Source organism: Macrobrachium rosenbergii, chromosome 14, assembly GCF_040412425.1.
Source record: "Macrobrachium rosenbergii isolate ZJJX-2024 chromosome 14, ASM4041242v1, whole genome shotgun sequence".
Classification (NCBI taxonomy): Eukaryota; Metazoa; Arthropoda; class Malacostraca; order Decapoda; family Palaemonidae; genus Macrobrachium; species Macrobrachium rosenbergii.
Window position 1 is genome coordinate 31,503,498 of NC_089754.1, and position 22,359 is coordinate 31,525,856.

The window sequence follows — 22,359 nt, forward strand, 5'->3', positions numbered from 1 at the left end:
CACTGTGAATTCACTATATAAGCTGGTTGGAGAGGCAGCTGCTCGCTCGGGGTACCTCTCAGACGCTTCAAAACTAAGAGAGGAGTTTCGAGTGAAAATCCATGTTTTTATTAATCTTTTAGGTTTTAATGTGCTTGCGTGGGAAACCGGAGTAAACAAACAATGAAGAAAAATGTTACGAACATTTTCCGTCTTTTGTATAATCCCTGAAGGTCTCGTTAGAAGCGATTTTTTCGGAAGGAGGACTCAGGCGAAAGCCAATCTTGACTACAAAGAACTACACCACCGCGGCACGTGCCCACCGGACACGCGCCACCTACGTTATAACGTACACGTGCGCAGGGGCGTGGCCTGACGTCTCTCGTTCCGCAGGGCTATTGGTCACATAAATGGCGGGAGGGAAGCCTATTGGTCGACGTTATACACTAAGGGCGGCGCCTATGCACGCGCGTAAGGTCTCAAAGTTACGGCACGCGCAGAATCATTCCGTTACCGCTACGGGTCGAAGGGACGTATTGTCGGTAGCTGGCGGGACGAGTGAAAGAGAGGAAGAGAAAGAAAGAGAGAGACAGACGGCGGCAATATTTGAAGTGAACCGAGGAAAACCGTTAGCCGTCGATATCGGGGAAGTGTTTGTGTGAGTGTGTATGTGTATCTTTCTCTCTCAGTCTCGGAGGAGAGAAAGAGGGAGCGAGACAGAGAACTTGTGTGGTGGACAGAAAATGGTTTTCCCTTTTGTTGTGTTGTGAATTATGACCGAAGCTAGGAGGTGAGACTCGAAGAAACTGGTAAAAAAAAAAAAAGGACTTCATGGAAATAAGTCCCCGATGACAGAACCATGTCCAGGAGCGCTGTCGTGATGCCGGGTCAAGTCAAGGTCGAGGTCCAGAGCCCCGTGAAACCGGACGTCCTGAAGCCCTCGAACGCGGCCAACCTTCAGAATATTCCTACGAAAACGCCCAAGGCTCTGTCGATCTCCGCCAAGGACACCACCGTCGGCAGGACAGTGCTGGGGTCGAACAAGAACGTCATCGGCAAGGTCAGCTTGAAGATCCAACAACAGGTCAACGGCAACCCCAGGTCAAGCAGCCTCAGGTCATCTCCTTCGTCGGCCAGGTCACCTCACAAGTCACTCACGCCCATCAGACCTTCCCCAACGGTCAAATTATCCACTTCTGCGTCGAGGTCTCCGTCTTCGCCTTACGTCAGAACGCCCACTTCGGTATCCAGAGTCGCAGCGCCTTCGTCAGGAGTAGGATTAGGGTCCTCGGGGATATCCACCCCTTCGCCCGCGAAGTGCAGGAGGAGGATATCCTATTCGGACGGCGGGAGTGATGTCCCACTTCCGGTGTCCAGGAGGAACGCCCGGGAAAGGAATCGGGTTAAAATGGTAAAGTTGCATATCACTTTTTTTTTTCTTTTTGTTTCTTTGTTAGAGCTTTTTATGCATTTTATGCTTTGTAATTAAATCTGTAATTGTTCACAATACAGCTTTCAGTTATTAATTTATAATCTACAAAAACATTTTACATATCAATGACACGACATGAATGGATTTAGAAAGTTATACAACTGTTACAAGCTATATTTTTTTACGTAATTGTCTTTCATTCATATTGTTATTATGATCTTAATTCATAAGTAAAAACTTCATATCGTAATTGTGAACCTTGTTTGCTTAATACATGCAAAGTTTTAATATTTTCAGTCAAATGATCATGTTGAAGAGTCTCTATTTTTCCATATTACTTCCGCAATTACTACTACTGTTACAAATTAAACTGATTTCAATATTATTATTATTATCATTGTTAAATAGTCTCCGTTGCAACTGCAACATTACTGAAGATAGGAAATACATACCCTTTTGGTTATATTAACAATAACAAAAATCTTGCCTTTTCTTCTAGTAAGGGGACTCTAACCTTAATCTAAAGATGTTATCATGTTTCTCTTCATTACGCAGATCTACATTATTCACTTAACGTCATAATTTGATGAACTTGTCTTTAATAAAAGTAAATCAAGCTTTGGTAAGACGATAAGCGCTATACGCCGTCATTCCACGAGCCAGTTCACGAAAGGCCAGAATTATCGATTTGTGGCTCGGAAGGTCTCGCTTATAAAGCCTTAACCTCTCTCTCTCTCTCTCTCTCTCTCTCTCTCTCTCTCTCTCTCTCTCTCTCTCTATATATATATATATATATATATATATATATATATGTATGTATGTATATGTGTGTGTATATATACAGTATGTGTATATATATGTGTGCGTATATTATGTATATATATATATATAAAACATACATCTCTCTCTCTCTCTCTCTCTCTCTCTCTCGCGGGTGCTGATAGAGGTTTGATTGGTAGTACACTCATCTGACTACAAGGGAGTCCCGTTATGCAAGCATATGGCTGACGAGGAATTACTGTTTCAGTTAGTTTAGTTTCAATATCTCTTTTATTCTACAGCTCAATTCAAGAGATAAAAGTCTAGACACAAACTAGAACTTTAGTTTCATCTAATAGAGAAAAAGTACTCAAGTTTCAGTCAGTAACTAGATTTATATTTTTAGTTTAAAAGTTAGATGTATAGATAAAAAGCTAGAACTTTAGTTTTACCTAGGAGAGAACAAGAACTCAAGATTAAAACTTGGAAAGAATAACAACTCATTTTGTATTCATGGGAAACTCGCAGACGAGTTTTCATCCGGAATATAATGTTATTACACTAAATTTATGCAATATACAAGGGGACAATCAAAAATTTCATCTCGTATTCGACAAGAACAAATCAATGAATTCAATAAAATTACATATTAGGACATTACGGGGTTTCTATAGGCTCCCAGATTCAATCTCGTTAAAATCTAGAAAAAATATAACAAAATAATAGAGATTCTAACAGGCAAAATTCACTAATCGTTATGAAACGTCATTTCAAAGTTGCCGAAGGCAAAATCACTGATATTCAATCTCGTTAAAATCTAAAAAAATAAATAAATAAATAAATAAATATAAAATTATAAAGATTTTAACAGGAATAAATTCACAAGTCGTTAAGGCCGCCACTTCAAAGTTACCTAAGGTAAAATTCCTGATTTTTTGGTCGACTAGGACTTTGGGTCTTGGGTCCTACGAGGTAAGAGGAAAACTACGTAAACATATTTATGCTGTCCTGTGGTGGTGGGGACAGGGATTCGGTCTCCAGGTCAGATGGTCTGTGTAAAGAGCAATTAGTTCCCCCTCCGGCCACCCCCCGGCCCTAGGATTTTGGTGTTACGGTTTGACTCAGCGAATGTACTACGGGTTTCGTAGTACATCGTGTTTGTACGTGATATGCTTCCTCAGGTTTTAAAGGTAAATGAATTATGTCCGTAATCGTATTTGTATGAAATATCTTAATTATGATTCTATGTACAAAACACACACACACACACACACACACACACACACACATATATATATATATATATATATATATATATATATATATATATATATATATATATATATATATATATATATACACACATACATACTATATATATGTATATATTTATATCTTATACACTGTTACAACTTTTCTTATCGTAAATTAATTATGTCCGTAATCGTATTTGTACGAAATATCTTAATTATGATTCTATGTACCAAACACACACACATATATATATGTATATATATACACATATATACATACATACATATATATATATGTATATATTTATATCTTATACACTGTTACAACTTTTCTTATCCACAAACCTTAAGCTACAGATGTCTTTTAAATCGAATTCACTCAACCTTGGAATAAACGTCGAATGGGAATTTCTAAGTGATAAGCGATTTGTCACCAGGCGGACTCGAACCACCGAATGGTTGGGGAACTACGCTACCATTCTGCTATCATGAGAGGTGCATATATATATATATATATACATATGTATATTTATTTTATTCATTTATTTATGTATATATGTGTGTGCATAATATATATACAGATACATATGTATATATGTTATATATATATATATATATATATATATATATATATATATATATATATATATATATATATATATATATATATAAACAAAGAGAACTTGCTCTCTCTGATGAAAGATAACAGGCCTGATTCTACCAAAGGAAGCAAAGAGAAAGCAGAACATTTAACAAGCAGAGTGAAAAGCAAATAGAATATAAAAAGACTCGAGACGTGATTAGCTCCAGATCTGCTGCCTGCATCTGAAAGCGAAGTCTGTTTGCCAGTTTCACTAAACAGAAGTGCTTGATTCGAGAAACTCTGTGTACTTATGAAAGTGGTTCAAATTGTGCTTCTTTCAACACTTCTGTCAGGGATCCCTATGCTGCTTTCGAAAGAGTCAGTTGGCTGAATGCAGCTTGACATTCTTTGCCCTGATCGGTACTTTGTGTTAGTAGAATCATAAATTATGGCATCTAATATACTTGTGCTTTTTAGGCGGGGAGAAATCTGGTCTCCAGTTGTAATATTATCACCTGATTATGAACTGGGCAAGAGTTGGTAGGGATCCCATAGACTGAAGTTTGAACTTAATTTTATTCTTTTTAGAGTTAGAGGAATTTATTTCTGGTGATAGAAATTCATTTCTCGCTGTAATGTGGTTCGGATTCCACAATAAGCTGTAGGTCCCTTTGCTAAGTAACCAGTTGGTTCTTAGCCACGTAAAATAAGTCTAATCCTTCGGGCCAGCCCTAGGAGAGCAGTTAATCAGCTCAGTGGTCTGGTAAAACTGAGGTATACTTAACTTTTTAGTTCGTCTAACTAAAAAATATTTTGGTTCGATTAAACAAAATGAGTCTTTCTTGAGTTCGACTTAAAACCAAACGTTGTAGAAATCGAGAGATTAAAACCAAACAATATTTAAATTGGAATTATGGAAGATTTAACGTTATTAGAATGAATTATTAATGCAACACTGATTTTGACTGGCTAAAATGGATAATCTCTGAACTCAGTGACCTATAAACTAATCTTGGAGACTTTTAACTAATTAAACATTCTTGAGCCTGACTTGATAAGCTTCACTCTTGAATTCAGCTATCAAGTGGTTTGATTAAAATCACAGATTATTCAAGCTTATAGCAGTATAAGTTGATGGAGTATAACGTAAAATCATTGTAGGCTGAAAACAAGAGGATTCTCTTTATTAAAGAAATATGTAAGACTGTCCATATGATTCAGTATTTCTTCGGTATCTCAAGAATTTCGCAAAGAATTCTTGTTTATTTTTAAAAATACTGAGCAAAGAATCAGTTTATCCTTGTGTTTTATCATTTTAAATTTTGGATCAAATTAAACTTAAGTTTTGGATAAAAGCACATTTCTTCTGAAATATAATTTGATGCGAATTAAATTTCAAAAGAAAGATTTTCAGCACATTTCCAGCATATCTAAGGGAAATCATCAAAAAATCAGCACTATAGGATGGCTCAAGCTTAGCTACACTCAGAACCAAAAAAAAAATTTTTTTTTTCTAATATGATCGAAAACAGCAGAATTCGATCTATGTGTCCAATGGAACAGAAGAAATATCAAACAAAATTTTTTGCGCAACCTCGAGCCCTCAATGTCATTCACTTCCCGTTCTCTCTGTTAATTAAGTCAACAATAAAGTGCATAATAATCAGAATAAATCAAACTCTTCGTCGAATAAGAGTCTTAGGCAAACACTATACTGGAGAGACAAAACAAACACTGTGCTGCGTTTTTCTCAATTTGGATGGAAAAGGAGAGCCTCGGGTGGCCGTTCAAATTCGGCATTTTCGTCAGCCAGTCTCTGGTTTCATACGACTCTGAGGTCGTGAAGGGCAGAATACAAAAAGCCGTATGATGGTTGATATTAAATCCAACGTTTATATAATCTAGGTATGTTTTTTTATTTTTTATTTTCCTTCTTTCATAAGCGAATTTATTCATGGAAACTACCTTTCTTTGTATCTAGGAATGCTTTTCTTGATTTATTTTTATTTCACTTCTTTTAAAAGCGGATTTATACATGAAATCTAACTTTCTTTGCAGTTGGTTGTTTTTTTTATTTACCTACTTTTATAACGAATTTATATATCCCTCTGACGATCAGTTAGTTATTAAATATAAATAAGTTTTAGCAGTCAAAAATATTCATTTACCTAGGCAATATATATATATATATATATATATATATATATATATATATATATATATATATATATATATATATATATCATACATATATATATATATGTGTGTGTGTGTCTTGACGTTGATGAATCTTGAAACGTTACTGTAAGGTTGTAATATATTTTTCTTCGCAGACTTGATCGACCATAAATCACGTTATTATAACTGTTTAAAGAATATCCTTTTCCTTATTGAAGGGGTAATTTAATGGCTAACCTAAATAAAGAAGTTAATAATGAATAGTGACTAGATTTCATTGTTCACGGGACACTATTCATCATGCAAGATTCAAAAATGTGATTCGAATTCCATAAAATTTTTTCCAGCAATGTCTGGAAATGAACTACTTACAACTCATTCACTGGAAGGTCTGACTCTACAGTACCTGTTGACTTACTTAAATAATCTAAGGGGAAATATTTTCAGCACCGGAGCAAGAAATAAAAGAAATAATGAAGTAACGTCTGCTATTCATCGAAGAGATTCGTATCAATACTCAAATATGCAAGTAGTTGAAGAGAAACAAAGAATAGTGATAACGAAAGGAGATTAACAACAAAAATGCTATTATTGTAAGCTAGTCCCGTTAATTGAGATGAAAGCGTCACTCGTCTTCCAGTTCCGACAAGAAATTGTAATGTTTCTCATTTTACGGCTGTCGCTGACTACCAACTTCCCCAGGTCTTTAGAGCGACTGTGGAGAATCCTGTCGACAGCTGAGACTCGGCGGGCGGGTTGGGGTATTCTTTTAAGAAATACATCTAGAATGCCCTAGAGTTAAATTTCTAGAGAGAGGGAGATGACACTTGTGATTTACACGGGCAATTAGAAACGAGGCAATTGCTTCGTTTTCTCCCTGGCGAAATATTAAATGAGAGTTTGATTCGCTTCTTTAATTTCAACATTAATCTTTCGCAACACGCAATTGCTCTTAATTGCAAGACTTACTTGAAAGTCTGACCCTCGGCCTAAGGAAAGTGTACATACGTTTGTGCGTATGTTTGTGTCTGCATGTTGAAATTCCTCTCGACTATTAGGCAAGTCTTAGTGTGCTAATGTTTATTGCATTTTTACCGTCTGATATTAGTTTCGTTAATTAGCTTTCATCTATCCGCAATTTTAGCGTTCAGATAAGCTGATTAACTTCGTTAAATCTTATCTCCAACTATTTTCATTTGTCTCTTTCATTAAAGTATATTAGTCTCTGTAAATAAATTCACTGATGTTTACGAAAGCTCAGCCAAAGACTTTCCCTTGAAAAACTAAATGCGCGCGCAGATCTCTTTAATTATTCTTAATACTACATTCATAATAACATCTTTTGAATACCGCAAGAATGCTCACAGCATCTAGTCTTTCTTTCACACTTTAACAAAACGCTATCTTTTTCAAACACTTGAAAATATGTGCTGGTTAATTTGTTTCACCAGTTTTAAAAGCATTTATATCCTAGGAAGCAATGAGTAAGATAAACGCATTACAGATCGAAGCGAAATGTTTATAAAAAAAAATTATATATGGTTTTGGAAAATATTGCTTTTGTTCTTGGCAAAGAGGGTAATGTTTCTGTTCATCAACAAAACAAAAAAAACACACATTAAAAACATTTTTGAAAATCACAACGTAAACACATTTCTGTTTGGAGTTTAATGTAGTCAGCCTTTGGGCAATTTCTATGACTGTTCCAGAATAATTTTTTTTTTTTTTTCTTGACGGTGAATGCTATATACTTAATTTTTACTTAATGATATTTTATCCATTCTGTTTTCCTTTTTTATTTTAATATATATGAATATATATATACACACATATATATATATATATATATATATATATATATATATATATATATATATATATATATATATATATATATATATATATATATATATATATATATATATATATATATATATTTCCTGTTTTTTCTACCTTGGCTTATTCAGCCCTATTCCTCCTCTGTTTTCGAATCTGTCGTAACCTTTATTTCCTCTCGTATAATTCTTAATTTTACACATTTGTTTTTATTGCAATGAAGATTATTATCCGTCATCTGCTCGCGTTTATGAAACAAAATTGAGATCAAGTCCCCCCCGCTGACGGACTTACTGCGTTTTATTACCCCGACGCCAAACGCACTTAAACCCCAGCTTCTTGAGCAAGTCTCAAGAAATACAAGAAATACGGCGCCCGGAAGAACTGTAAAGATGTCTGGCATTAATCAAACGATTAGGGAGGAAATTGGCCATGACCGAATTCACCAGCGGTGTCATAGCTTACTCCTTGGATCTCGAGGTCGTAAACACGACGCTTCCAGATCGTAAAAAAGAAACACGAGGTGTTCGGGGATTGCCATTAGATGCTTTTAGCCTGTGGTGCTCCATTCCGATTCTGCCCGCCCGCGCCTCTCGTTGTGACTTACAACGCGAGAGGAAATTGTATTCCTGCTCTGACCTTTGAACCTCGGGCGTGTAAATTCGAGGGTTTTTTCTCGTCGTAAACTGGGATACCGAGAAAGACCCTGTCTGTGTGTGTGAGAGAGAGAACAGTGAATAGTAAAAGGCTAATTTGTATCTAGAAGCGAAGCACAGATCGCTGCTAACAGCTAAGTGTTATGTATCGAGTGATAATTGCAAGATGTAATACTTCTAATACTGCTCTTAGGAGTATGAAGCTATTTGTCATCGGATTAACCTTTTAATGAACTAAGGTCATGACGACTGGTCTTTCGACTAGTCTTCGACTGGTCTTTGTTGATTCCGTGAGGAGAGTCATTAGAGGAGAGCTTCAGTGGCTCCGACAGAATATGTATTGGTTCCCGAGGCGTTCGCTGTGAATAACATTTCTTGGAACTCCGAGGAGTCGAGGCATAATAAACGTTCCTGGATCGAGAATATTTCGTTTCTGCTTCCTGTGTTGGTGTGATACATTCTCCACGTGGATTTATTTATTTATTTGTTTATTTATCTAATTGTTTCTTTATTTATTTATCTGTCTATTTATAAGTTTATTTATTTATTTATTTTTTCAGCCAGATGTTTTGTATATTTGGATCGCGTTGCTTTTCGTAAAACCAATATTCATGCGTAACCTATGAAAAATCTTATTATTATTATCATTATTGTTATTATTATTATTATTATTATTATTATTATTATTATTATTATTATTATTATTGTTATTATTATTATTATTATTATTATTATTATTATTATTATTATTATTATTATTATATTTTTTCGATCCTCCTAAATAGTATAAACTAAATCAGCTGATGCAACAATAATTTCTAACATAGCATGTTTAAAAGAGGCTCTCCTTCTAATCCATATTATTATTATTATTATTATTATTGCACAGGGTGTACAAGCACTTCAACGTAACAAGCCGAAAAACCATGGAATTACAAAGAGAATATCCATTGTGAGATGGGAGTTGGAGTAAAATATAACAAAACAATTGAATAACTTATCAGTTAACAGATCCGAATAATCAACAACACGTCCTTTTAAACAGCATTATGACCTCCCTTAAAATACCATTGCCTAGACAAATGAAACGTATTTTCATAATAGCTAGCTTATCTGCAGTCAGCTAGTCTCTTAGGACGGAATTCATGAGATCAGCTGGCAATATGACCAGAACTACTTTAAAGCAAAGCGGGAAGTAATGGCTGATCATTCTGACCAAATAGTCATTAAATAAATTCATTGATTTCTGAAAGTGTGAGGTAGTAATTGAAATACATTGGAATTAGAAAAGCGTGAATTGGTAATTGAAATATATTGGAATTAGAAAAACGTGAACTGGTAATTAGGATATATTGGAATTAGGTAAGTGTGAAGTGGTAAATAATATGTGTTGTAATCGGAAAAGTGTGAATTGGTAATTAGAATATATTGGAATTATAAAAATGTGAAACAGTAATTAACGATGGAACGAAATGGGAATATTTCAGCTTGTTAAAATAAATAAATTGATGAGAATTGGCGTCTTGTTAAATATCATTTATCCCTAATATCAAATTAATAAATAGCCTGTTTATCTAGTTTATCAAACTTTTATCACAAAATCAAAAATCCCGTAAATATTTTGTTAAAGATGCAAATTTTCTCTAAAGTAAAACTACTTACACGAGAATCACACAGACTTATGGATGTATAAACAAATTTTTAAATACATAAACACTCTGGAGTAATAAAAAATGATAACATCTCAGTAAGCATTGAAATTCTCATAAACCTGAATGAAGACAATTTATATTTTATGGAGATCATCTTCCTCTGTGAATGTCAAAACACTGGTTATTCAGAAAACAGCTTTATTTGATTTACGTTCAGTTTCAGAATTATGGAAATTATGTTGTAATCTAGTTTCGTTGTTATTGACAACTTTTCGTTTTTTCCTAGTTACGTATTTGTTATTTGTCCTTTGTGACTTAACTAAATGAAAACTGCTGTGTAAGGCTGGAATCTGAAAATAATCGTACTGAGTATAAAAAAAACAAAATGGTCCCCCCCAAAAAAAAAGATATTCTCGTAAAATGGCTCTCCTCAGCAATTGTCCGTTAAGCACCAACCGAATGAACGACATACAACGGAGACACTGATAAATAAAAGGTCAAGGAGAGAAGGACAAAGGACAAAGAAAACGGAAACATGGTTCCTCCCCCATCCAATGTACTACCCTCTCTCTCCCGTCTTAGGTCCCGATACCCCCCACCCCCCTGCCCTACCACTCCAGCCCCACCTAGCGACTTCCTTTTCTTTTTAATGAAACTTCATTATCCTTCAACTCCGCTAAACTTTACCAAAACCCTTTTTTTTCCCGTGGTGCTTTTATTTCCGATATACAGTATATATAAATATATATATATATATATATATATATATATATATATATATATATATACATATATATAGAATATATACAGTATATATATATATATATATATATATATATATATATATATATATATATATATATATATATATATATCAATGCAAGTCCTCGGTGCGTGTGTGAGCAATATCAGGGATAATTAAAATGAATTGTAAGGATCAATGAATTACCATGTCTCTAAACTGAAGAATGACGTAAGCAATATGGAACAAAGACCATACAACACACCCATCGAAACAAAACACGACACGCTGAAGATGGAAGTCATGCGGCCAGGGCATACAATCACCTTCGTTTGGATGAAAGTACTTCCATAATAAATGGAAGAGAAGGACATCCGAAGCCTTGTCTTAATAAGGAGCGAGAAATCTAAAGCACTGTTATATTTTATCCGCGCAAATAAACCAGCGATATTTCTCAATCACGATGACCAGCTAAGGTCAACAGCTATTGAAGAGCAGAGGTGAAGTGCTTATCTACTAGATCTCTTTCCCCATTGTTGCTTGGCTCAGACGTAGGGCGTAGCCAGGATGCATAAACTCGACCTCAAATCACTTGAATGAAAGAACCGGAATTATTGATCCTTAAAGCACGTGTTAAACGTGATGCCTTCCGTAACCCCCATTCTACATCATAATCTATTTAGTAAATAAAGCATTCTGTTTAGTAAACAAAGCATAATCCATATAGTAAATAAAGCATAATCTATTTAGTAAGTAAAGCATAAACTATTCAGTAAATAAAGCATTCTATTTAGTAAATGAAGCACAATCTGTTTAGTAAAATACAGCATATATAATCTATTTTGTAAATAACGCATTCTATTTAGTAAACAAAGCATGATCTATTTAGTAAATAAAGTGATTGATTTTATGAAATTTAAACTTGTCAGGCCCAGGCTACTGGAGCACTTTCGGCCAACCAGCGATTAAGACAAGATGGTAGGGAGTTGGAGTGGTTGAACAGCAAGACGAAAAGATCCAGAAAATGAAGGCGATGAAGTTCGAGGATCTAAAAGTGGAACTGGGGGAAAACCCCAAAGTTGCTCCAAAAAGTAACAGTTAGAGAATAAACATTGAAAATGGCAATTGGCATGTCTGTCTCCAACACTGTATACCTATATAACTTTGGTTCTTCCTTTACAAATTATAAGATTTAGATTAGAGTTTTGGCGTATAAAGACCAGTTGACCCTTTGTAAAATATGTACAACTTTCTCCATTATATCAGCAACACAAAAACATTTGGAATTTGTCTTATATAAATTTTCACGATAATAGTATTCATAGTGATTTAAAGTTAAGGACATGTTCTTCATTATGCACAGTCCTGTTTAGAGTTTTATACTAGGAAGTTGGAATAATAAGAAAGTCTTGGAAGAAAAGAAGTAAGTTATATCTATTAGTGCGATTTTGCATGTATGTGATCGGTAAGATATATTCCGTAACAGCTGGAAAGATAAAGCTTGGAAACCAGTTTTTCAATAACTGAACATATCACAAAAACTTCACATGATGAAAATGGTTCAGATGAATTTATGAATTACGTAAAATATAACTTTTTTACTTTAAAAAAAAGTAATATAAAATCCTATCCTTACTTTAGAGCTGTTATGTTTAGAGAGCCTGTTCTATTTACTTATTTATATATTGGTAAGGTTTCGTTATAAATTATTGTTGAAAATATTAAATATTTTACTCACCCACTTGCGGTACAACACCCGTCTGGGGTGTGTAGGGGTAAAATGGCAGTTCTGTTTTTAGCTGTATAAAGAGTAAGTTTTACATACTTTAAAAGACAGTATCGGAACCTTTATACATAAAATCACAGTTACTCAGGTACAAATGAAAACATAATTACTTAAAATTAGCATTCTTGTACTTTCGTGGTATTATCGAGTTAAGGACAATTTATTTTGTAGAGCTTTCTCTGTGAAACTGGCTTATGTACGATGCGCTGTTGCAAAGCAGTTGTCAATGAAGCTATTGTTATAGAAACGGTCGGAATTCTTACGAGGAACTGAAATGTGATATACTGAGGTCTCTTACAACAACTGTTTTTATTCTTCACTCTTCCTCGCATTGGTCATTATGCAGATACGTTCTAGACCGAAGGCGTTAGCTCTTGAATTCCAGTTGGAGAATATAACCTACCTTCTATAATCACAAAATAAGTCATAGATATATATATACTTACAACGACTCTGGACAAGTATCTACCTATCTTTCAAAGGTTCACGATGTTTACAACCCATTCCATCATCAGTATATCTATTCTATATTACTTTTTCTTTAATTCTACAGAATTTTTTTTCAGAATCATTTCTAGTAATATATACTTAGATTTAGCCTGTCGAACAGAAAAACATGATGTCCTCAGACTGCAATACCGTTTGCAAGTCACCAGCTCCTTTCTTTTGCACCCTCGTCTACGCCTCTCTGTCTCAAGGTCGAGCCTAACCACAGCCTTCCTCTCCTCTCTCTCTCTCTCTCTCTCTCTCTCTCTCTCTTCCTTTGAAGGGCTTTACGCCCCTCGCGGCTCTCTCCCCTCGCCTTTAATCTCCAGATAATTAGATTAAGGCTTCTTTAGTCTCCCGTAGAAGATCTGGTGTCTACGGGGCCTGGAGACATTCCTTTGCTAGACCTTCTTCGTTGTTACTTTGTTGCTTTCTGTTACTTGGCTTGAACGTCGTCTTTTTTTTTTTTTACCATTATATCTTGCTTTCCTTTCCGTTCTGGTTCTGTCTACACGACTGAAGGGTGATTCGAGTGAATTAGTAATTAAATCTTTCACAATACAATTTTGTAAACAAACGGAGAAATGTACCATCCTCATTAGGCAATCTCTAAGCGAGCCCTTCAGAAACCTCCAGTAACTCGAGGATTCCCTTCATTTACGCTAACCCGCCTCACCGCCGCCCACTTAGCCCACTTATCGATAAAAGCATCTTCAGAAGCAGATAAGACTTCCCATAATCCATTTAAATCACCCTCTCCCTCCTCCTTGGCCACTACAACTTCCGGCCAAAATTCGGCAACGTACCCAGCTCCCCATCTAAAGTTGTCTTTTCCTGCCTCACTCACTCAGTCACTCTCTCTCTCTTTCTCTTTTTTTCTTCAGGTGTCTCAGGGCTTCGCCATCCTGCGGCAGCACGTGCCCCACGCCGCCCGCAAGAAGAAGCTCAGCAAAGTTGAGACTCTCCGCTGCGCCGTCGAGTACATCCGGGGATTACAGCTGCTGCTGGATAATCACCCCACTGTGGTCGTCTCCTCCTCCTCCCCCCCAACGTCCTCCTCCTCTCATCATCCCCCGGCTATTCATTCAGATCCCCACCACCATCATCATCATCATCTCCACCATCTCCACCAGGGGGTGATGGGTCCCACCTCCTCCTCCAGCCCCTCCAACGCCAACGCCCTCTCCTCCACGGCGGCCTCCTATCAGCAGCTGCATCCCCAGGTGTTCCTGCATCCCCACCACGGCATCGAACCGCATATTCTCAAGCTCCCGACAGCCGAGGACACTTATCAGAGTATAGGCCAGATGAGGTGAGTGCAAAGGAAGGAGATCATTTTGATGAAGCATCTGAGTAGATTTCATCTTATTACATTACTTTCAATTTTGATCTGATTTTTTCTCCTCAGCTGTTGACTAACAAATGAACAAATACCATTTCTTATTTTCTATTCGTGCTGGTAATTTCATAGTACAAAGGGAAGGGCATTCAGCTTACACTGACTCTCGTGATACATCTTGCACGCCATGAGTGATAATTTTTTCATTTTTTTAGTACGAGTAAACTCCACACTATCATATTTCCTGTAAGTTTTATTCGATTTTTTCCTCAGCTGTTGACCAGTAAATAAATATTCTCTATTTATACTGGTGACTTAATCATTTCATAAAACAGGGAAACAATGCGTTTTTCTTCTTGTATTAATATTAATATGCAATTTTACTCTATCACAAAATACAATAAATAATTAAAGACGTATCTGAATACCTGACTAATATTCTCATCACATTATCAACTTCGTTCTTTATCTATTTCTATATGTTATTAAAACAAATTGAGATCATTTGGATTTTCAAATTTATCATCACGCGACGGGAAATGTTCTTTTTAGTAAATGGACAATTTAATTTATTCATTCAACTCCCTTTGTTAAGTGAAAAACAATAAGAAAAGATAAACTTTTACCTAAATACTTTTTTTTCACCTTGCTGAACCTGAGTACATAATACTAAACATGACTTGGGAAAAAAGTTGCCGGCGCGTAAAAGAAAAAAATGATAAAGAATGGGAAACATATTGATTATACAATATCTTGTAAACATCGAGGACCTTAGAAAGATAGGGAAAAACTTACAACCTTTTGATCATAGTGACGGATTATAACGCCCAACAATTTGAATACCAGTCGCTTATTATTATAAAATTTCTTTTGATGAAATGCTTCAAACCTGTTCTTAAATGCCATAAAATGAGGGAAACAATAAAATTTATAATATATATATATATATATATATATATATATATATATATATATATATATATAAATCGCGACTTTAACCAAGTTTCCACTTCCAGCGGGTAAAAATGATTCTTTAGCCAAGTTTCCACTTTCAGCAGGTAATAATAGTTCTTTGGACCAGCAGTGAACTCTCTCTCTCTCTCTCTCTCTCTCTCTCTCTCTCTCTCTCTCTCTCTCTCTCTCTCTCTCTCTCTCTCTCCTAACCCCTAACAGGTTACTGACACTTCCATCAATCAGACACCAAGTTAATTTGCATTCTGCATCAACCTGGCTTGAAGAGGGTCTCTGCAAAAACTACTAGACTGAGAATCGGGCCTAAATTCAGCAACGGCAGATTCAGGAACTGACTGCTGGACCAGTCTAGACCGACAGGAAATGGAAGACTAGCTTTTCCAGATTTTTTTTCAGCACAAAAACATCCCAGTTCTCAAACTCTGGCAGGGCAGTGGGAAGAACTGCTTGAATAAGGACATCCTGTTTTGCTCTTCTTTGTTTCCATAATAAGGAAAAGAAAACTGACCAACTTACCCAGACATAAATTGGTTAATGTGATAAAAGACACAAAACGATAGATGGTTCTCTGCTTCTTATTCTGGTATTAAACAAAAAATAACGCAAAATTTACTATTTTTTCTATTTATTTTATACTTGCAATTGCTCGAAACCAAGTTTTGATCCTCTGTAAGACGTATCGTTTTTTATTCGCGCTGGTACTTCGTGTCAGTTATTGCTAATGCCTATTATTTCCTTGATGATATGATATTCAAAGTAAATAGATAATTCAAATGTGAATATATGAAAAAATAAAGAGATATATCTGTACAAGAATTGGCATGTCTTACATATAGATTGCTTTATATTAGGCACTGAAGTCTCCTAGCATAAGGGTCATGTTGAAGAAAAGTTTGGCTTTTATACTGGGAGAATTCAGTGCATAATATAAAGCAATCTACACGTTAGGCATGCCAAATCTTGTATACAAAAAACTCAAATACTCATGTTATATCTCTTTGTTTTTTACATATTGAATTCTTTATTTACTTTAAATAAGACCTTACATATCATCAGGCAAGCAATAGGCATTAGCAATAATTGAAATTAAATATCCTTACGAATAGAAACTTTATACAGTAGAGGATGAAAAATTGGTTTCACCACATACTCGATAGTTCTTTAAATTTAATATTTGATCATTTCTTATGAAAATAAATGTCTTAGGCAATATCTCATAAACTGTAAAAATTTAGCTATAATAATTACATATTCTAAGGATATCTTGCTATTTTTACAATTCTCCAAGTTTTTTATTTATTAACTTTCGTCATAATTATTCCATGTATTTGTTTTTCTTTCCTCAAAACCTGAATTCCAGCAAAACAAAAACAACGCTTTACTCGCCAGCATTCTAGTCTACTTTAAACCTTTCATTGCTCTTATGCAACAGCAGTATAATAAAAGTTTCGGGGCTTTTTTACCGGCGCATTTTATTAGACAAAGGCCCAGGACATGATAAGAACACCTTAAAAGTTACGTCATTTTCTTTACTGCGCCTGCGCTGCATAGTTTCTGAGGTTAATTATTGGTAAGATTCATACGCACCCAAAGTTACCGCCAATATTAAATCTTTTAAACCATTTACAAGACTTAAAGTAATCAGCACCGATTATTCTGTCGAATTGGCTAGTTCTCTGAATGCAGATAATAAAATGATAACAATTAACGAATAACTATCTAATTATCATACGTAATTAGATAATAAAACTACGTATTAACAATTTCATGTCACGCAGGCAAGTCTTTTGTCTTATCTTACGAGTAAATAACCATAAACAGTACACGAATACATTCATTCACAACAAAAATATTCGCTTACGGACACATCCGAGGAAAGGTTATTGAAAAATTTCCTTAAGACCACGATTCCCCTAGCTTCAATTGCTCAGCATTATAGTAATTAAGAAGGGCAGCTCCCAAACGGACGACACGAAGGCTAATGTAGCCTCACGAATTTCACGGTAACTGAAAGCTCTTCGAACTTTTTGACTGGGATGGTTGCGAGATTACATTGGATTACATTAACTAAAGATTACTTTATAAGCAACATTTCGGACAAAAATGACTTACGGTTTGTTAGTCCAAGAGGCATTAATCTAACGTGGGGATTGTCTTTCCGTGAATAGGGATATGACGATCGTGAGTAATGATGAGTAAATTTAAAAAAAAAAAACCACCATTCTTACTTAATTTTGTTCTCGATATATTATTCATTCAGCCGGAAGTTAGCAACGGAAGGCGCCTCATAGTACAGGACAGTAATAATAGATTAGTTTCCGGTCTCTCTCTCTCTCTCTCTCTCTCTCTCTCTCTCTCTCTCTCTCTCTCTCTCTCTCTCTCTCTCGATCATATTCATAAAGAACTAATAGATCTTACAGACATCGATATTTCTGTTAATAATCAGGCTCTGTTATGTATGGGTCAAATATATTGAAAAATAAATGTAAACAGAGAGCTGTCGGGAATCCTTTCTATTTCCCTTTTCAATCGATTTAAAAGGAGAATCAAACAGATCCCCGAAAGGTCTCTGTTGACGTTTATTTCTAAGTATATTTGTACCCATACATAACTGTGGATTTGTTTTCCCAATCAGATTTTTATTCTTCTAGCTAATAATCTTTAGTTTCTATATCAAGGAAAGTCCGTGACCGTGTTTATTCAGACTGAGGGTTTAGGCTAACTGTTTATTCAATATGCTGACGAAACTTTATTCATAAAAGAGACGAAACTGTTTATTCGTAATGGAGACAAAACTTGATTTAAATGAAGTGAAATTCTGCACACACGATGAAGACGAAACTGTCCATTTAAAATGAAAACATCTTTCCATTCCTTGTGAAGATGAAACGTCTATTCAAATTAAGACGAAACAACATTCACGAAAGAGAAGGAGACTGTTCTGTCGAAATGTAAGCTAAAACTTGATTCGTAACGAATTTCCTTCCTCTTTCAGATACGACGGCCCCGACGGCGCCTTCCTCCGTACCTCTCCTTGCGACAGCTCCGACATATCTCCCACCAACTCCTTCTACGAGCAGAAGTTCACGCCGCCGGGAACGGGAACGGTGACCTTAGCGACCACCACGACCTCCCCCACCGCTAGTACCATTTCTTCTTCCTCCTCCACCTCTTCCTCCTCTTCCTCAACATCTCCCTCCTCCGGTTTGCCCCTGGGCGTGATCAAGACCGAAGAGAACGAGGATATGAGGAACTACGGCCGGGAAGAGCAGGACCTCCTGGAGGCGCTGGCGTGGTGGCAGCATAATATTAACTGACTCCGGCGTTCCCCAGGGTAGTTCTCCCTCGTGGTGTTGGGTGCTCAGCTGTTTAACTGACACTTCGGCGTAGTATTTCGACCACTTCGTTAATGGAGAGCTAGTGAAGTTCGATGTTCTGTTGATAAGTCGATCTCTTTGCTCACAAAAGTTCTGGAGTGTTTAGAAGAGTACTCGCCTTCTAGTAAAACATACCAACTCATGATTAATAAGTTTTTCCCCATTTTCTTTGATTATTTATTTCTCTTCTCCGTACCAAGCTTGAAGATAACCCAGCGCTTTGGGATATCACATATCACAGGGCATTATAAGGTGTAAACCTGTTTAGTGACAATTCAGTGAATAATCCTGAGATCTCCAGGAACTCAACCGCAATTGTAAGCCCTTTGTACCTAGTCAGACTCATATGCAATTGCAATGGACAGTTTATTTTTATTCCATGTGACAATCGTGACTTAATGTGGAAGCCTTTAAAGACGTATCATTATTTCTCGTCGATAAGTGTAGTTTGAAAGCTCCTTGGTTGGATGACTCGAAGAATAATGGAAGGTTGTCTTTAATTGAGAAAATTAAGAACGACAACCTTCAAATGAACAGGAGAGCAATATAGGAACTAAATGACCACATGAAATTGTACTTCTGCGAATTTTTTGTTTAATACTTAACAAGAGATCATTTTTAGTTCCTTTGTCTTCTGATTAATTTTGGTATCGAACAGTGACCTACAAGAGTGTATTGTTGTAACTAACGAATTTTTTTTCATACTTGCATTAGGATTAACGGATCAGTTTTTGGGAAAGAGATGACTTAAAAACACAGCTTTCAAGGTAAAGAAGGCATCTTATCTAAGGAATAAAAGACCTTAGGTATTTCTCTCCAACGTCGAGTGTCTCATAACTATTTCCAAGGAAGATATAAAGATGCAATCATGGGATTAGAATATAAAAACAGCATTAGCATTTATATATTTCTGTTCATTGAAATTCTGAACGCAGAGGAATGTTAGAGAACATTAGCATCTGATAAATTATGCAATACTGAAAAACAAGTGACAGAATGCATTTTTGTGTTGATAAATGTAATATGTCCTTTTTTTTCAGAGTACGTGCATTTTCACTTGACATTTGCAATGCATTTAATGCACAGAACATGTTCGTCGAGACGCACTGTTTGCGGTACAATGCACTTGCACATTATTTATGCTTAGATTAATGGATATTGTTCTAGTCCTATTGATAAAAGGCCTATAACATGCTTTATATATGTATATTATATACATACATATATATATATATATATATACATACATACATATATATATAATATATATATACATATATTAGCATGTTTTATCGTATAGTTAGTTCGACTTGCGGTACAGATGGCATTATAAACTTATGCTTGAGTCATGTATTATTTTTTACTAATCTTATGTAAAATCTTTTACATAACCATGAATAAAGATTGATATCATCAGACAATAATAATAGTTTCTGATGACAAACACGTGTGTGCATGTATATATATATATATATATATATATATATATATATATATATATATATATATATATATATATAAAACATATATGAATATTTTGGTTGTAACATCGCATTTTAGAGTTTAAACAATAAATATTTTTATGTAAATTATAGAAATATTGCAAAATGTAATAATAGGCTTTCTATTCCTGTTACTGACATATTTTTTGTCAGATATACTTTTCTTTAGTGCCTAAGACAGTTTACTTTCAGAAAGTGCCTTTCAGAATTCTCCTGTATCTTCCAGAAATTAAATGTGCCTTATATTGTAAGATAAGTTCTTTTAAGAACGGTAAGTTTATCTTGTAGTTCCAGCAGACCACGAAAAAGTGAGTTTGTGTCTCTGTGTATTCAGAACAGCTTTTGTTTTGGTCATCATAAGTTATGTGTATTATCACTTTGGAAGCCATGTTTAAAAGTATGGAGTTTGCTCGTGTCTTAATTGGTTATTTTCACCTCCGTTAAATTCACTTTCGCGTACCCAGGTTCTGAAAATTAATGTGAAATAATGAATTCTACGTGAAAAGCCAAGAACGCACTTGACATTTGAGCAGTTGTTAATAATACGAACCATTCGAAAAAGCGGCAGGATTCGTGGGTAATTATCACCATTTGCCATACCTGCAGACTGGTCCGAAAATGATCTTTGGCAGCAATTAGTACTCTTTCGTTTTTATGTGGAACCAATTTTGCGTTTCAGTTTGCTAATGATCTCATTTACAATTGGCACGTAAACCTGGTTACGTTCGGTTGTTATTTTTCATGTAAGTGCACCGACTTCAGTAGAATATCTAAGTATTTATTTGTATCTTTCCATCCTGCAAATCTGTATCATTCTGTACGATCACTGAACGTAGAGAGCTTTAATCTGCGCGTGCGTATGTGCTTTTTTTTTTTTTAAGCGTATGGAATCTGCGTTTCGTTCACCCCCCAACTCTTTCCTGCAGGGTGCCATAACACCGGCTGACATAAATCATAAGTTTTATGTAAGATAAAATGTCCGACAGGTACTCCTAATGAGCCAAGAATATTTCTCGCAAGAGGAGTAGAGCGGGAGACTGGTTTTGGAAGTCTTTCTTTGGAAACAAAAGCAAAAAAAAGGGGAATACAAGGTAATAATACCTTAACACGTTTCGGCCACACCTCCGTCGAAAGAGAGAGAGGGAAAAAATAAAAGATATAAGAAACCGTACTCAGGGTGTCAGACCTTATATGGGTATTAGAGTTACCTGGGTAAGGAGTTCCACGCACGGGCAGTGTTTACTTTGGCGTTCTCTGTTCCACCAGGAACATTTACTATTGCCATTATTTTATTCTTTTGTAATTAGACCCGTCAAGGTCCTTTTGCTATGAATCTTCATGGATACTACGGTATACTTTATATAAGTTAAGGTTTCGTAAGGTTTAATCCTGTTATCACTACGTTGTACAAAGTTTTTTTTTTTCATAATTGCACATTTCACTATGAATACCACTATTTATGTATTATCAACAGAACATTTCATTATTATATAAACAATGTATTTTCTTATATGAATAAAATTATGACTATCAAGTTTAGCTTCACTGAAAGACCCAGATTCCTCGTTTACCTTTCAGTATTAATGAATAATTTGACTCTTGATAAACTGTTTTGTATGACATTCTTCAAACCACTATCAAGCATCTGTCCATATGTTAGCGATTTTTCTGCTTGTCATTATTAATTTTCGTTTGTTCTGTATGTTCTTTTTCTTTCGAATGAACACCATATTCTTTAGAAGCTTGAATTTCAAGTGAATGGCCCCTGTGGGCTTGTTCCATATGAATAGGGTTCATCTTCTGAATAATGATAATAATAATAATTTT

General features: G+C 35.4%; 1 protein-coding gene across 1 annotated transcript; it reads left to right on the forward strand.

Annotated features, from left to right (window-relative positions):
- Positions 1-95: 95 nt before the first annotated feature.
- LOC136845863 (uncharacterized) lies at positions 96-22,066 on the forward strand. The gene is made up of 3 exons (XM_067116279.1): positions 96-1,390; positions 14,227-14,654; positions 18,649-22,066. Exons 1-3 carry the CDS (start codon positions 839-841, stop codon positions 18,968-18,970), a joined length of 1,302 nt encoding a protein of 433 aa, XP_066972380.1. The 5' UTR covers positions 96-838; the 3' UTR covers positions 18,971-22,066.
- The last annotated feature ends 293 nt before the right edge of the window (positions 22,067-22,359 follow it).